The sequence below is a fragment of the Thunnus thynnus genome, chromosome 16 (assembly GCF_963924715.1).
Source record: "Thunnus thynnus chromosome 16, fThuThy2.1, whole genome shotgun sequence".
Classification (NCBI taxonomy): domain Eukaryota; kingdom Metazoa; phylum Chordata; class Actinopteri; order Scombriformes; family Scombridae; genus Thunnus; species Thunnus thynnus.
The window spans coordinates 19410248-19428454 of NC_089532.1; the positions used below are offsets into that span (position 1 = coordinate 19410248).

Consider the following 18207-nt stretch of genomic DNA (forward strand, 5'->3'; position numbering starts at 1 on the left):
CTGTTTAATGCCTCATGATTAATCTCGTACTTAACAAACTGAAACTAAGCTGTGATGACTTTTAAAACATTTTTAGATTGTATATTTGCCATTAGATGCTTATTGTCTCTTAACCTTGCAGCCTGAGAGGTTACAAGTTCAGATATGATAACTGGATTATTCATTTACGTCATCAGATATCTCTAACTAGACAGTCACTGAGCCAAGAAGGAATTTTACAGGCTTTACTGCCAAATGAAGAAATTGCAGCGCGCCCCGGTAGCCAAACGGTTGCTGCACATGCCACATAACCGCAACGTCCGTGGTTTGATTCCAGCCAGGCACCTTTGTTGCATGTCATGCCCATCTCTCTGTCTCCCCTTGTTTCCTGTCTGCCTCTTCACTGCCCACTGTCCAATGGGGGCAAAAATGCCAAAAAAAACAGAAATAGGAAATATCTTTTTTCTCTAACAAGCCTGGTCTGTGGTCAAGACTAACACTTCTGCCTCTAATGCACTCTGGTGAAGTTAATCAAGGAACTATTCATCTGGTGTGTGTGTATGTGTGTGGTGTGGTGGCGTAGTGTGGGTTTCTATGTGTGTGTGCGTCACTGAGGTTTGGAGTAGGTGATTTATGAGAGGTGAACACTTAGAGATTTAGAGATCATTTGTGTGCAAGTATGTGTATGTGTATGTGTGTATGTGTGTGTATGTGTGTATGTGTGTGTGTGTGTGTGTGTGTGTGTGTGTGTGTGTGTGTGTGTCTGCCTGTCTGTCTGTGTTTGTGTGCCCAAGCACTCCTGCTAACTCAAACAAACAGAGGTGCTGCACATGTAACACTGGAGCCAAGGTGAAATTCCTATGCAGACAAAACCTAAGCTTTGTAAATGGTAGAGGATTAATCATCATTCATTATAAGACTCAGCAGACATGAAACCCCAAAGGTCTGGTCTATTATAATGTTTTTGTTAGTGAAGAACAAACACTACACAGAGATTAAGGCCCAAATCTACTTCCTGTATTTAACCCTTTACATGCGCGTGTCCTGAGAACATCTGGTTTCTGAATGGAACTCTAGTACAACACATCCTTTGATTGGACAGCAAAAGCCGATATGTCTGAATAGAAAACGTCTGCAGATGCAGTGTTCTACATCTACAATACATCTATTATACTAATACATTGACTGTGACAACCACAGTTATACATGTCAATTATTTCATATGCAAACTGCAGAAATTACATCCTTGAAAATACACTAGAAAATATATTTACCATATGAAAAAATACAGATATTTAAAAAATCTAAATCGCAAAGTCAGGCTGCAATAGAAAAGAGACGCTGTGTATTGCTCTGTTTACCCAAAAGTACAGTACAGTACCTGAATGAATACTGTGTATAGTAGGTAGTTGTAGTTGCGTGAGGACTGCAGATTTAGCCAATTACATTCAGAATGAAGGAAAAAGGCAGGAGAGGGTGTGAGGTGCTATGTCAGTAGGTGTGTATATGTGTGGACGTGTATGCATGTGATCGTACATAGTCACGGTATTGGACAGAATAGAGGTCTGTTGGACAGAGATGAAGAGTGCCTTTGGAAACTGTTAAAGCAAAGGAAATAAACAGTGAAAAGAGAAATGGCAGCAAAGACCTGAACTCCTGGTGCCCTGGCATTTCTCTTTATGATGGATGAGCCCAGGGATCCTAGAATAGGGAGATGTGGGAGTTTGGCCTCTTTAATATCCAACAATACATCGTTGTAAAAGCAAAATTATGTCTTTCACATCCTAGCCTTCCAGGAAAAGCCCTCTGATTGCAGCAGAGTTCCCATTAAAACAAAAGGGGCCATGAGACTGGTAAGAATGCAGTCTGAACTTTGGAGATGTCAAAAAAGAGCTTGGGCATTGTGAGGGGAGGAAAAAATGAAAATCAAATGACGGTTCCAAATACACAAACTTGAAATGTCTGTTTACTCTGCGTATATCTGTGTTCCCATGTTAACAAGGCCTCCTTATCTATTTAATGTACAGAACAAACAACTAGAGGAATGTATCCTGCTGCATACTGTTTACTTCAAATCTCCAGTCTGCAAAGTAATCTAAATATCACAGCCATGATTTAATAATTACTAATGATTCTGTGCCAAGAGACAAGGCAGTACATTCTCAGCCTACACTGACCACCCACATTTACAGGAAAAAAACAGTATGTTGTGAATTATGCATATGTATATGTATGTTTTTTTTTGAAAGGGGACTTATTATGCTTTTCCTTATTTTCAGTCATGTATATATAATGTTACAATGTTGGATGTTCATATTAAATGTGGCCAAAATCAAATAATGAGGTTAACGTATGTAGAAGTAATCCCTGTGAGCAAAAAGCACCGGATTCAGACTGCTCTGAACACTTGGTTTCCAACAGGTTTTTCTTCTTTCAGCCCGAGCCGACGTCGGCTTGTGACGGATTTCTGTATATGGTCATCTGCTCCATGCACAGCGCACAAGTTCACTACTCCACTCTGCTGACATTGTGGTGTTTTTCCGTTGTTTTGGGGGTAGTCACGCCGAGCCATGACTCGAGTCGAGCTGGAATGCTGTTAGTGTTTTTCCATTGCACAGCACGGCAAAGTAGAATAAGGTGTTTACCTGTTGGAGGTGTGCTGGTCATCTGCAGCTCTTCATCAAACATCATCATCACTGTGGCTGTTTCTGTTTGTGCTATTCCTCCTTGCATTATTTCTAACTGATCTGCTGAATAATTTTCTCCATATCTTGTGTTGACTGGTTTTTAGCACTGCTAACATGGTGAGGAACATGTTTCATTTCCTGTAAATTCTTCAAAACAAAAGTCTCCCGTTATGTAGTCATTTAAAAGCTTTTAATTTCCGGAAAGCTGGCTAGTCAGAACAGAGTGGGCTCATCAGGAGGGGGGCCTTAAATATATAAAATAAAAATATAGAGCAGAAAATGACCATAATAGGTCCCCTTTAAACTCCATCCAGGAAAAACAACAAGGAGAGCAAGTCCAATATTTTTCTCTATCATAGCAAAACATTACTATTATGTTACTGTTTTCTGGTAGATGATTTTTTTTACCTTTAATGGACAGTTGTCTATACAAGAGGGGACAGCATGAAGCAAATGTGCAACGCCAGAAATACCTGTTTTATCTCTCCATTCATTATCTAGCTTATTCATCCTCTTCCTATGTTGTCCCTGGCCTGACTGAGTCGATTAGAGGCTACTGTAAGCTTTGTCATGTGTTGATAAGTCTGAACTTGAGATTCAATAATGTAACACCTGGACTTTGACTGGTGTCAGATCTCTCTGTCATGTGGCAATCATGCAACTGAGTGTCTGCACTTCCTCTTAGCAGCCAGACTGCTGAGACTGCTGCTCTGTTGGAGCATTGTCAAAAAAACCTCATCACTGAGTCATCACTTTGAAGACAAACAGTGATGACAAGGGTTAGGATGCTGACAAATGCACACTGGGATGTTTCTTGCCAAAATTGATGAAAGGAAATTACAAAGAGTGGCTACTAGAAAAAAGAACTGCTTTAGAGATCAATACAGAAATTTGGTAGTCCAGTACTCTACCACAGCAAAGAAAATTGTCTGTCTATTATCATGCCTATCTGAGTACTCTGAGTAGGCTAATTCATGGACGTACCACAGGCAGAATTTTATCAAAGTACAGTATGTCCTATGTTTGTTGTCATTTAACAATGTTTTTCATATGAAAGAATCAGACAGAGTGCTTGTTGTAAATCTTGCCTAAACGCTGTCTGTTTTAGGGCCTTGATACAGCGGAAGCTGGAGAACACACAACAAAGGGCCAGAAGAATATCCACCAAAGCCTCAGTTTGGGCTTCTAGCGCCAGTCAAAGCAATATCTGGAAACACTTTTTATCCTGCAACAACAAAAACACGCAGCATCCCAGATTTCAGGCCCAGCATAGTTGCATCAACCACACTGCCCGCTATGGTCAGGCCTTAGAGAAGAGGCTTATACAGAAATCCAGCTATGGCTAAACGCATCAGCCCAGAGGCTACATAGCATGACAACACAACTAGCAGAGTAAGCCCAACCTTGGTCAGACAGCAGGTCTTGTGAGGTCATTCCCAAATACCGTAGATAACACAAGCTCTTCACCCTGATTGTCTACTAGCATGAAAGCAGTTTTGTGGTTGAAGGTGGAAGGAGGGGGGTTCTCAGAACAGAGATGTTCAAAAATGTTCTGTTTCAGTCTTGAGTAAATGTTATGATAATTTCATTTGCGTGAGTAATTGTGTCTGGTCTTTCAGACTGTTCTGGCATTGGAGTGCAGGGCCAGAGTACAAGAGAGGATCAGGCGGCACGCCTATTGTTTATTGGATCAATTTGAAAGGACTGGATGAGTAGTGAAAGATACCATTTGTCCATTTCCTTCACACCCTGCATGTTTAAGTTTAGCAAACAAGAGGAAAGCATTGAGACAAAAGGATCCAGGGCCACGTCCTCCTTTTTGCTGGAACATAAGACTTGGCTGTAATATCAAAGCATGATGGTGTGTTGGTGATTTTAATTTACTCTCTGTGTGACACAGGGACACAAGTTGTTGAAGATTAAATAGTTGTATTCCAAAAAATAATCTTTGCAAACCAAAAGACAACAGAAAATGTGTGATCCCAGTTACTGCCTGTGAAAACACAAAAAAAATGCTTTAACCCCACTATTTTTAACAAAGACAAATTCCATACAGCAGAAAAAAGTTGCTGCTCCAATACAATTTCCATTCCTGTATTGCTATAGCATTCCAAAGGCAAAGACAACATGCTGGAGGCATGAGAATTAGAAATGCAACAACTTATCTCTCTTGTGCAACCCAGCGTGCCTGTACATACATGTCTGTGTGCGATAGTGTGCTTTGATTATATAGAGAAGCTGTAAGCCTCCAGTCAGGCAGAAGGGTCTGTAGAGTGGGCTGGACTCAGGGGCTTTAGACAAGCCAACAGCAGGCAGGAAATCAGGAAATCAGCAGAGTAGGGGGACAATGACATGGAGATTAGAGACCAGTTAACCCCCACCTCTGGGTAGCTGACCTGTTTGTTCACCGACTAAGACTTCCTTTTTTTACATAAGCACACACACGATGAAACACACCCACTCTCAGACACAAACACAACCTGTTGAACACTCACTAACCTATTCAAACTCAACCTCTCTCACGCTTCCCTTCTCTCAAACACATTCACACACCATACAGCAGTTAAAATGAGTTGTGTGCTGTAGTTTCTCCTGCAGTTCAATCTTTCTCAGTATCACAGGAATTAAATCAGCAGCTCCTACCCTGCGTCCACTCTCCCTCTGGTAATGGGTGCAGCCAACCAATCAGCAGGATTTACTTTAACACTTATAACTAAAAGGCCAATTCACATCACAATCAGGATGATATCATCTGATGGCTGGCAACCATTCTAAAGTGGAATAAGTGCAAATATAAACTACGCAAAGCCTTAGGAAAAAAAAATAAAGAAAACGTCCACCTGGATGCCTTGACACTCTTGTACTCTGACCTCACCTGGCTTATCTCTTTGGCAAAGAAGACTTTCACCGACAACACACCTGGAGTGTTCTGCAATGCAAAGGGGAGTTTACACTTGGAAGGATTAGCAAAATAAGGATCAAATGTCCAAGGACTGAGAACAGTCACCTAGGCAGCAGTAAAGACAAAGGTAAGAGAGTCAATCTCTTTGCAGTAAGGATATTGTGTCTTAAATGCAACAAATTGGTGTGTAAGTTGATTTGGTTGTGTCATTGAGGAAAACACTATTTTAACTCACTCTGTTTCTGTCTCAAGGTTGTACAACAAGGTCTTCTCTGTAACGGCTGAACAAGCCCCATCATGTCAAAGAAGAGTTTGTGAGTGTGTACAGGTATGAGACGCAGCCTAGTTTCCTGACAGAGACGTGTGTGCATGCGTGGGATTCAAATATCTTGTATTTTCTCAGGAAGACAGGTAAGAACTAACTAATCAATCTTTACCTGTTATATTGTTAACTGTACTACTAAACAGACAACTGCATGAAAAGACAAATCTTCAAATCAATTACTTTTAAATCTAGGTTAGTGTTTCCATTAGACAGATCGATCATTTATGGCAGCATTTAGAAAGATAATTTCACAAGTGTTTCTTGACCAATCTGTTTTCATGGGCTTCTTGAATTTTTACTTGGCCATGAAGTGTTTTCTGAACTGGATACTCATGGCTGAAATCCTAAGACTCCTCCTTGGCCAAACTGACATGTTTGGAAAGGAATGCTGTTGTGTCCACGCTCTCCAATCTCCCGCTGCTACTTAAGTGCCGATAAAACCTTTACAGGCCAACAAAACCTGTTTGCTGTAGTGGCTTACAAATTTACAGAGTGAGTGTTTCAAGTCACGAACACAGATCTAATGTGGGCAAAGCTGTTGGGGAGACTGTAAAATCACAGACACTGATTATCTAATCGGCATGCCAACGTTGATGAACTGAGTTAGTCAATAAATGATGATGATGATTACAGGTCCCAGAATGCAAAAATGGTTGTTTTTTTAAAACAAAGTTTGACAAGTGTTATAGTATTGCTTCATTTGAACCAAGATGTTTCTTTTTAAGTTTTGTTGGTGGAGGTGAATTTTTAATAATATAAAATCCACAAAGTACATTAGAAAATGGATAGCCTATTTTTTTTAAATATAATGCCTAAAGTCATATTGTTTTTATGGAATAAAAATTTTATTAATTTTTACATCTAGAGTCATTACATAACTCTCACATCACTATAAAATAAACAGACTGCATCTCAGCTATTACAGAAATTACCATAAAAACTTACATTTCACCAAAACAAAATGTGAAGAGATGCTATGTACTTACATGCAGGATAACAATTCCCACTGGGGAATCTGCATTTTTGTTGCTTTGCTTACTGGAAGTCTTAAGTAGGCTAATAAACTTCCTTTGGAAGATAGACAGCAGACCACACCTGCATTTATGGGAAAAAACTGGGATTTGAAAAGTAAATATTTAGAGATGAAAGCTTCAAAGCAATTTTGGAACATCCCTCTGTTGCCAAATAATACTGAATTTCATTAAACCAAAATCAAGTGGAGCAGGTGCAATCTCTGAACAATAGCTGCTGATTCACATAAGGCCGACTGATACAGTCCAACACTTACATCTGGTGCTGACTTACATGACAAGCCCACGCACAGACCTGCTTTGTATTCTAACATGATGAGAGTGAAACCTGAGTAAACAAAAATGGATTTATCAAAAGTGTTATAAAAAAAATGTTCAAAGGAAACTTGGTATCTGACGTACATTTGTTTAATTATAATCCTCTTTTCTTGTGTTTTGTTGCAGATGGCATTATGTTTTTAAGCCTCACCACTTCTTAAGAATTCATTATCAAGAAAAGGAGGAAATACAAAAGGACACAAAGACTGTTGAGGATATAACAAAAGGACATTCAAGCCTATATTAAAAAGATCTGCCAAGATGCCACTTAGAACATCCTTGTACAGAAAGCCATCCTCTGGTCGTTGGTCCGGCAGAAACTCAAAACGCAGGGAGGTGCTGTCTGTCAACATGATCAGCCTACCACTGGCTGATTTCCGCCACATCTCACATATTGGAAACGATGCCCATACAGACAGCTTTGGAGACCTGTCCTTCCTACAGATGGGCCACAGCCTGCTTCTACAAAGCTCCCAGAGTGAGCAGAACCTCTTTCTGGCATGCTCTCCACCGCCAAAACCACCTCGTCTGAATTTGGATGAGGCAGAGGGTTCAGAGAGCCCTGACTGGTCCGTGGGCCATCAGCACAATGCCTCCCATAAGAGGAAGAAATGCAGCTCTATGCCACTGCTGGATAGTGAGGAAGGAGAGATGGAAAAGGAGGATGAGTACCAAAGAGGGAATGTTGCTCCAAATCAGACTCACAGCTTTGGACAGGGCAGCCTGAGTTCAGACAAGGATGGAGACTCCACAGTGACCTGTGACAAACCTGCTGGACAGCAGAAGGAGGAGGACAGTGGCTTTTCCTTTAGCCTTGACCTGGGTCCTTCAATCCTGGATGATGTTCTCCAGGTGATGGACAAACTCCAACAATAAATAATATAGTTACTGAACGTTACTATGAGATTGGAATATGGAGGAGGGGTCTAACTCTAACCCTTCTGAGGGACACACTTCTGATTTTATGGACAAACCAGTATCCTAAAGAGGTCATGGTTCAAATAAATCTGGAGATATCGGTTCCTATGATTCCTGGGTACCAAGCAGTTACAAGTGACCTGTGGAGAGATCTTGTAACACCTAAGTTTTAACGGAGGTAAAGTACTATACTGGAAAGACTGATATACAGGATGAAAAATGTTGCCTTTCTTCAGCATTTCAGTAAAAAAATGTTACTTTTATTTAATCAGATACCATTGAAAACTTCTAAGATGAACAGCGAGCATGATCCCAAAGTTATGATTCTCCGTAGATTCACCCCTTGAAGAGATAGACACGATTAAGTTAATGACTGAACTCTGTCTGATGTCAAACTTGAAGCTGGACATTTTAACCTTCTTTTACTTTCCTCCTTTGCTATTGTAATTCCCCTAACCACACAGCACAGCACTGAAGACGGCTGTTAAGACTTAAGAGTGTTGTGTTTAAGAAAAGGAAAGCTGCGGCTGGAATCCAAGGTCCTCGAGCTGTGATGTCTTGGCTCTTGGTGTGCTTGCCAATCTATTGTGTGCAGAGGGCAATTTTTCCTCCGCACGCATCCCAGAGGCCCCACTCAAAGGTAGACCAAGGTACCCCCCATCTCTCATTCCCAACAATGCAGTAAAAACAAACACTTAGCTCTGCTTCCAATAAAAGCCAGCCAGTGGTGGCAGGTTGGGCTGCAGACCAAGCCAGGCCACAGGTCCAAGACCTCAGTAGAAAAAAAAAATGCCAGAACAGGCTGTTTTCTTAGCTGCAAATCAGAGTCCAATACTCTGGTGAGTGGCGCACGAGAAGGAAAGTGGTAAAGGGTAACACGATACTTCCACATATGCAGGGGGTGTCGAGGGAGGAGGACCAGAGACATCCATTACTGCAGCAAAAGTCCTGATGAGGGTTTAAACACTACCTTCTGACCAAACAGACCCCCGACACGTGAAAAATACATACTTGCATCCCACATACACTTGCCCACAAGTAAAGAGAAACACACGCATGCACAAGTAAGCATGCATGGTTAATGAGAGATTTGTGCATACTACTCCTGACAGTCCAGGTTCATTTTCCTCAGGTCTAAGGAGAAGAGAGGACAGGGCCTCAGTCTGTGTCTTAGTGGGGGGTTGCCAGGAAAGGCTGTGAGGCAAACCCAGAACCAGTCAAATTCCTAAGAGCCCCACGGGTCACGCTGCAAAATAAACGAACCACAAGTGTCCCGCTTCTAGCAATGGATTTAGAAATTCTATGCATGTCCAAACAGATACAGCCATGTTTGTGGGTACGTCTGCACTGTATATCTGTTCTGACATGTCCCATTTTAAACTGGATATCATTTCCCCTGTTTCTTGTATATTTCATGAAAATAACAGATTGTGAAAAACTGCTTTGAAAAATGTACTCTGTTCTATTGTATTGTATTTTGGGGAAGTAAAGAAAAATGTATTTCAAATTCCAAGATTGATGGTTTTGTGAATAGAACTGCTCATGCCAACATTTTAGAGTGTTTGTATGAGATTGTTTACACACTCTGATAGACTGACGTTTATTTGGCGTTTTTAACCATCAAAAGCCACTGTGGAGCAATAAGCCTTGTCTGTCACTTATACCTGACAGTTTCTAGAGAAATTATAGCCTTGAAGTATCCAACACAACAAACAGAACAATATTATTTCAAGGTGGAGAGACACAAAAGCCTAAATTACACAGGCATGTCAAGCAGGGTTTTGTGTAGAGCCACAAATACTGTATTACAGTAAACTGGACTTTGAAGCTACTGCTGGGCTGTTAGGCATGCACTGCTCTGAGGCACACCTGTGTCACAAGGCAGTGACATTCAATGGGTAACCAGGGTGTGCCGGCAATTTGGCAGTCTTATCTATAGAGGCTACTTTTGTATGATAAGCAGGAGAGAGAGCCTTTAAGTAATACAGACTTAACATGAGACAGAATTTCCCCACCTTAATGACCAAAGGCTAATTTGTTCACAAGAGAAGGAAGAATTGTGCAATGTTGGACAGATATTGTGCAAACAAATTATTAAGCAAGAACATGGGTAGACAACTTTAATCAATTAAAGGAGACCCATTATGTTTTTCCTTATTTTCAGTCATATATATATATATATATATATATATATACATATACATATGTGTGTGTGTGTATATATATATATATAACACAACTGATACAGCTGCCCCTCACCATTCAGAGCAGAGTGAGCTGATCAGGAGGGGGGCCTTAAAGAGACAGGAGCTAAGACTGCCTGTTAGAGACAGAGGCTGAACTGAGGGGTTGCATTAAGGGCCAGTATAAGATAAGTAATTTTTTGAAACTGTGAATCATGCAAAGCTACTCTAGTGCAGTCCAGAAATAAAAATATAGAGCTGGAAATTAGCATAATAGGTCCCCTTTAAAAACAATATTTAAAAAACAAATACCATACAAGTACCACAATAAATATCAAATCTTGGTATTTCATGTACTTCAACCTGATTTGATAAAGAAAACCCCAAACAAATTTTGTGAAAACACATATTATCCTTATTCATTATCACTTTCAGTAATTAGCATATTCAAAGACTGCTTTTTCTGAAAAAAGCCTTCTTGCAATCGCACAAGTCCTTGGCCGCAATGACTACATTGCTTGCACAAGAGCCCTTAATGTGAGGAATTACATAAACTTGAGCTCAGCAAGTGTTCAGCCACATGACTGATGTGAGAAGAAAGGGCCTGTAATTGAAGACAAATTATCTTGTCTGCGCTGCACAAACTGGCCGAGCTGTGAAGTATCCCAATCACATCTGGTACCACTTCTCTCCCTCCAAAAGTCTAAACTTGCTGTCATAGAGAATAGCTAGAAACCCTGTCATCTCACTAAAATGTAGCTCTTATGATTTATTTATTTTGTCAGGCACTAACTAAAAAACTAAAAATATTGTTTTGGCAAATCCTTGGACTATAATTGCATCTCCCAGTACAACCTGATGCTACTGAAATATGCAGCATGGTTTCACATGGATTCTCACACAAAAGGGGATTTTGTGAAACTGATATTGTTTATGCTGTCTGTATCATGCTATAGGACAGTTAGTGCCAAGCCAATACACAACAGCTATCCCTTCTCATGATACGGATGATGAAGTGGGCGTACTTGGGCGTAACACAATCATTTTGACATTCTGACCACACCAAGCAATTCATTCCATGTCTAATGAGAAAACGCAAACACGTCTTTATACTCCGAGGTTTCCTAAACCAGTGTATCCTTTCTATAAACTGTGAGGTCTCTGCTTTTGTTCCTTGAGGGTCCTGTTATACACAATTTATCACCCCAAACTCATTACTTGTCTCTCTCTACTCTATACTAACCTGGAATGCAAAAATAACATCAGGTACAAACCAATCATAACATTATATGCTGCCTTTGGATAAAACAGCATGCTGATCTACTTCCTAGATGTCCATTATCTCCATTCAGAGAGAGGTCAGGCCAGGGTTGAATATGCCAACTACATGGCCACATCCAGTGCATCTCTTCCAGACTCGGGGGCTATTTTAGGTGAGAGTGCTCTTTTCAAGCACTTGCAAACTGGCGGGCTGGAAAAACAATCCCAGAATAGCTGATCTGCTGCATCTGGTTTGTGTCGTGACAAGCCTGAACTCCGGCTCTAGATGGAAGAAGCAGGCATAGAGAGCTCAAATTTAAAACCTTTATGATAGATTCACTTAAAATAATATGGTATGCTAAACTACACAATAAACCGTGAATCAAGGTTCATAGTGATTAATGATGGCATCACATCTCCAGAGACAAAAACATTACATCTGGCAGTGACAAAGCAGATGTTTAGATAGCGATTCCATATCCGCAGCAGTCTGGGAGGTGAGATATGAATTACAAGTCATACTCTGTGGAATCCATATAGTTGGCCACACATGTGAAATCATATTTTGATGCATCAACTATTTACAGCCCTCAGAAAACCACAGAAATTACTGTACATGTACAGTGTCTGAGCCATGCGTGGGCTTTGTTATCAAACACAGGCCACAACTGATATAAAACAACTGTTTATTATTTTACTTCAGGCTCATTCAGGCATCATGACTCATTCAGGATTCCCTGAAATTTGCAACTGTGTACACTACAATGCTAAAACAAATGCTTGCACTTAACTTAAACACTTCTTTAATAAGCCTGCCCATTTCCCAATCTCTCACTCTGATAATTTATTATGTCAAGATGTAAAGACACAACAAATAATAGAGATGAAACTAGATCTTATCCCAAAAGACAGGTCTGAATTAAGTCAAGAGCATAGGGAGCAATTCCACATGGTGTGGAAGATGTGGCCCTTCCCTATTTTGAAATTTTTAATATCCACGGTGAGAAAAACTGGGTGACTGCAGTAGGGCCCATTATAAATCATGTCATATCTGCTCTCTGGATAAGCAAAATAATAACAGACTTATCAGGTCTCCTCGGTGTCTCTGTGTGGGAGCAGTGAGAATCTAACACACCAAAGTATAACAAAGTAATGTTCAAGGTCTCTGGACCCTGAGGGGGGGGGGCTTCAAGGGGAATTTGCGGCCCCCACTCTATTAGGTCCCTCACATTGGCCCCAGAGTCATTTATTAAGCCCCACAGAGTTGGAACTGAAGCTGAGGCTGAAGTCATATGTGTGTCTCTCTGGGCTCCCCTGTGACCCTGACTCTCTGAGCACTGTGTTTGGATTGATGAGGTTAAAGAAGCAAGTCCTCGCCCAAGTTTCTCCTATGTGATTGCAGCTGGCTGGTGTGGAGGCGTGATGGAGGGGTAGATGACAGGAGAGTGATCTGATTTTTCGATTTCACATAGAGTCCAAGGAGAAGGACCTCCAAGGCTCTGGCTTCTTATTACCTCTATCTCTCTTTCTCAAATGCCCCCCCATGTCCACTGACCCCAGGCCAGATGTGGATCAACATTACTATCCACACCGGTTCACCCATTATGTCATGGTGCCTCTTTAGTGAGAAGTATTAGCTGAGGGCTAATTTGAAAATTACCCTGCCATAGGAATGTTTTCATTCTTGGATGCAGGGCAAAAAAAATGAAGCAATCAGCTTTGGATATCTGTAAGGCAAACTGGGTTATCATAATAACATTTAAAGAGATTTGTCTGACAAGGCCCAGTGTGAAGGCTGAGTCTCACAGCCCAACAGGGGGGTCTGAGACACTGCGCTGGTTGATGGGAGAAACCCAGTTCAATGGCAGCTCTGGAGACACAAGTACAGGTCATACAAGTCTATTGATCTGCAATCTCACACAGGTTAAGATTACAACATCGGAGTATCAAAATGTACATGGCAAAAGAAAAAAAACACTACTTCATACTAATCCAATGACAAAACAGAAAATCTGTATATTCTCAGTAGATATAGCCAAAATGAGATTATCGTTGGACAGGAAAGGAGTTAATGTGCCTTTGGTGTCTGCATATGTGTTGGCAGCAAAAGACAAAATATTAGCCATGCAAAATACATTTTAAAAAGATTACAATACGGACTACTGTGATTTCCAAATCACAGGAGGCAACATATTTCCATCTAGGTAAGAAATAGTTTTTCACAATAAAACATACTAGTTTCGTGCAGGAATCTTACGGCCTATAAATACTAAAATATAAATAACCAAAAAGAAAAGAAAATCAGAGACAAAACATTTTGTTTTATTTTCAGGAGCTATGGGGACACAAGCTCACTTGGCACCAGTGCTGGCATTTAGTCACTCTCACGTGCCAGGCCACCATTATAGCGCACTGCTTCTCCTGGTTGCTATGTGTAACACAGCATTCCTGGGGTCCTCCAAGTCAGACCCACTAATGAGCGGCCGACTGGGGGCTTTGGGCCAGTGCCGGGCCAGCGCCTCGCCACTCCAAAGAAAATAAACTGAGGCCCATTTAACCAAACACATTGTTCTAGGCTAAAAAGGAGGAGTGCAAGCACTGGTGCAATATTTGCACCACTGATACAAAAATAAAACCTCAGAGGGTTTACATACCTCTCTTTGTGGGACAGTGTTTAGGAAATAGTATTTATGTTGGAAGCAGTGTACGCGGGAAGATTTTGTAACATAGGGCTGATGTGCTTAATGAGAGGGAATTCCAACAATGCATTTTCAGGTTATACCAGTACCTGTGTAGACATGAACTGGCCAGGCTGTGACGCTGGAGCAACAACTTCTGGTTGTCCTTCAAGCCATGAAATCTTCAATGGGTTGTCACTCAGGCCACATTCATTCTTAACGGCCAGCTCCTAAAGACACAAAATAATAGGTATAATAGGTATGATAGACATCAAGAGAGAACAGGTCATGTCCACAAACATATTTTATGGCGAGATCTTTTCTTGATAAAGCTTGCTTAATAAAGAATTAGGGATATATTGGGATACGAAAGCTAATCCTCCTTATCCTGACATATTGTATGTAAAAGTGTTATATCCATCTTTCACCTGCGTGCAGGGATAATTTGTATAATTTACATATGAAAACCACATGCAGAAAAGGACAAAGGTGGATTGTAACTGGCAGGGACATGGAGATGGGCAGGCGGAGACCACAGAACCTGTGCCCAGATCCCAGCAGACTGGCAGACATGTTTTCTGGAGGAAAACCACACGCCGTGGTCAGGAAACCACAACAACAAAGTACACCATCACAACAGAGGGCCTGAGGATCCAGACAGTGTGGAACAATGAGGTGGCTCAAGTCCTTCCGTCTGCTGGTTCCCATCAGCGCAGAGATCTCAACTATACAGGATGACTAAATCATCAGTTTAGGTTGCAGAGACAGCCCTGGGACTGGGAAGTCTAGGACAGGTGTCATTCTTAGTAATAATCAAACTCAGCAGGTGACCTGGGACTTCGAGGCGAATGAGTGGTAAAGAAATGTGGTTCTATGAAAAAATCTGCTTTGGAAAAGATTTTCATTATTGAACAAATGAAATAAGAGCATTGAGTGAGGAAGAGTTAGGTACTTACAGCTGCTCTCACAGTTGCAAATTCAACTACAGCGCTTCCTTTCTTCTTGCTCGATACAATCACATTCAAAACATCCCCGTACTAGAAGTAAAAGATGGGAGAAAAAAAACAAAAGTCAAATGGAGGGAGAGGAAAGATGCAAAACATTCAAATTAGTCTTTCCTTTCACAGCACAACCCATAACCAGGAAAACACAAAGCATATGCAGACTCAAAAATTCTCAAAGGCTCAAAAAACGCTGGTGATTATAACAGACTTCTGGAATAGAAGTTAGGATTCAATATTTGTTTGGTTATTAAACCTAATCTCTAATGATCGGGTTCGTATGTTTGGGACTGAGCCAGTAAAACTGCAAAGAACGTTCAAGGCACATCATGTACTTAAGTGAGACCTCTATGATATCAGCGAAAAGAGGCAATACTGGATGTCATAATTCTAGCTACTCCTGGTGCAGAGACAGCATTTGATAAACAATATTTTAGCATGGAGGCTGAAATTAGATACATCTCTCATCCAGCTCCCTTCCACAAAAACTAAGAACAAGAAGGAATGGTTGGCCAAAAAGGAGAGTGGGGGAAAGAGCATCTCAGCCATTCCCTGACCTCTGAGAGAGATGGAAAGACGGGAAGGCAGGCTAAAAGCAGCTCTTAGAAGGCGATATTAAAACTGGATCCCTATTGAATGCGGTCATTAGCAGAGCAAAGGGTTTGTTTTGTTTTTTTTAGTTATTCAGGGTTTATATCACCTGTGACCGAGGCCCTCTGTCGTTAACCTCTCCTCGCCAAAAGCAGGGCTTTGGGAGCAAAGAGGAGGAAGGACATGGCCTTTGAGAATCTCATTCTGTGAAAATGTAGCTTTCTGGGAACGGGAAAGTCCAGGAATGCTAATGCTTAGTAAGGACACTGTGGAGCAAGCCAACAGTGACAAAGGAGACTCTCAAAAGGCCTCTGTTTCAGAAAATATAAATATCTTAACATGTTTTTTCCACCCTTAAACGAAGATGTATTACTTTAATCGGCCAAAGTACACAAGTCCGCGCACGTACGCATGCACGAGTATACACATACCATACTCGCTTTCCCACACAGTGGTGGCTATTTCTACTTGCCCAAACCATTAACTGTCACTCATTAGAGCTTGCCATGTCAAACAAAATATTTTTCTCAAATTCACTCCCTTTGCTTAAGAATTTAAAGGCAGCAACAGTTGTTTTTTTTCCACAGTCTTGCCTCCAACACAGCCCTCCTGCCTGGGATCATATTGATTGAGTGCGTGCGGAGGAGAAATCCAAACGCCTTTTTCCGGGCAGCTTGACGTCAGTGACACTTGCCCTATCCTCATTTCACGCCAACCTATGCCACACCAAAAGCCCTCGTGACGGATCACAGCATAAGGTGGTACTGGGTTGCATGAGAAGAGCACATTTCCTAATGCCTCCCTTGGTACTGCTTAATCACCTGGTAAGAGGGGCACAAACAATGGCGTGCATGGCTTTAAAAGGGCACTACAACATTGCCTTCAGCACTTTCACTGCAACAAAACTTAATGGGCCTTATTTAAGGGGAAGAATAAAACAATCTACAGCGCTGATGTCATGCAGACCTCAAATACGGATGGACTCTGCAGGCAGGTTTGGAGCTCTGCTTTGGCACAGGGAAAAAAAAAATACATACAATGATATAACAAATTTTGTGGATTGTCAATTCAGAATCCATTTATAGATAAAATCACCAAATGGGAATGTGGGTTTTGGTTAAACCAGTGAATTGAATAATGAAGGCACTTCATTTCATTGATGCAAAATTGTGTAACTGTAGTTACCATAATGCAGCCCTGCTCAATAATTTGCAACACTGCCTGCAATCTCCGAATGCAAGCAGAGATATTAAAGTCATAACTACCTCCATATGAGTGGTAGCGAAAAATCATCTTTTAGCATTTACTGCATATTATTATATCCCCCAACCCTGGATGGTAACTTTGTCCTAAGGTGAGCAGGTGTGTTATGTAAGTCATTAGTAACCCTTGAAGCTTGGTTTAAATTTTCAGGAAATCTGGAAATCAGGAAAAACCTTTTGTAGAAGTCTGAAAAGATTGTCTTGACCGTAGCCTCCATTCGTGTCGTCATCTTTTTTACACTTCCACTTCAACTGAAAAGACAAAGAAAACAGAGGAGAGAGGTCAATCAATCTGGAGGACTGAAAAATACGAGAAATGCATGATAATATCTAATCAGTAGTCAGCTATGACGAGAAGGCAAAGCATGCCAGGCAGGTTTCTCTCTGATGACACACAGATTACTCTAAACACCAGGACAGACTGGAGCTATGGGAGAAAGACATTGTTGAGCTCTTGGAACATCACCCTGGCACCACCTGTGAGACCTGCAGTCAATTTCCATTCATACCAAGGGTGCAGGACAGCTAGAAAGGGTGAAAATCAACACTTGGATCCGTGCACCAGAGAATACATGGTGAGTCACCTGCTTAACTATTGCTTCTCAGTATTAAGGCACAATACCAGACACAGTAATAATGACTAAGTAATCCAAAGCAGGTCAATGCCCAAAGTGCTCAATTGAGGGCCAAAAGAGAGAAAGCCCCCCCTCTGGTGTGTGCTGACTTTTTGTTTGAACTGTGGTTAACTTATTTGCTTGTGAAACAGTGTTTCTGGGTCTTTACTTCAGTCTTGATGCTTTCCATATTGCACTATGTAAATGGTATTTTAGAGATTACCGTTCAACTATTTTCTGCATAGAAGCACCATCCACAAAAGGCAACAAGACAATTTATGATTTTTTTTTTTTTTTTTATTTGCTTGGAGTTGTCTCACTAAACGCTGATGTGAGTTCCTGTACTCCTAAAATGAGATATTGTGCAATTTTATACCCATATCCATTTACAAAGCACAGCAGTGCCTAGCCAATATCACACTAACTGCTTAAAATAGTATTATAATTGGCAGGCACTA

General features: G+C 41.0%; 2 protein-coding genes across 3 annotated transcripts in view; one reads left to right on the forward strand and one right to left on the reverse strand.

Annotated features, from left to right (window-relative positions):
* dnajc17 (DnaJ (Hsp40) homolog, subfamily C, member 17) overlaps positions 1-18207 on the reverse strand; it is a 34404-nt gene that overhangs the window by 3430 nt on the left and 12767 nt on the right. For both annotated transcript variants that reach the window (XM_067613243.1, XM_067613242.1), the window contains exons 8-10: positions 17310-17387; positions 15238-15318; positions 14392-14511 (exon numbers count right to left, since the gene is read on the reverse strand). In XM_067613243.1, the coding sequence (XP_067469344.1) occupies positions 14392-14511; positions 15238-15318; positions 17310-17387 (279 nt within the window). The remainder of the gene's footprint in view (positions 1-14391; positions 14512-15237; positions 15319-17309; positions 17388-18207) is intronic.
* LOC137199172 (cdc42 effector protein 3-like) lies at positions 1690-12399 on the forward strand. The gene is made up of 3 exons (XM_067613244.1): positions 1690-5695; positions 5821-5979; positions 7369-12399. The coding sequence occupies exon 3, from the start codon at positions 7504-7506 to the stop codon at positions 8116-8118; it is 615 nt and encodes a 204-aa protein (XP_067469345.1). The 5' UTR covers positions 1690-5695; positions 5821-5979; positions 7369-7503; the 3' UTR covers positions 8119-12399.

Bases quoted from the DNA above. Each gene is read 5' to 3' on its own strand.
- LOC137199172 (XM_067613244.1), top strand. From the start codon at position 7,504: ATGCCACTTAGAACATCCTTGTACAGAAAGCCATCCTCTGGTCGTTGG.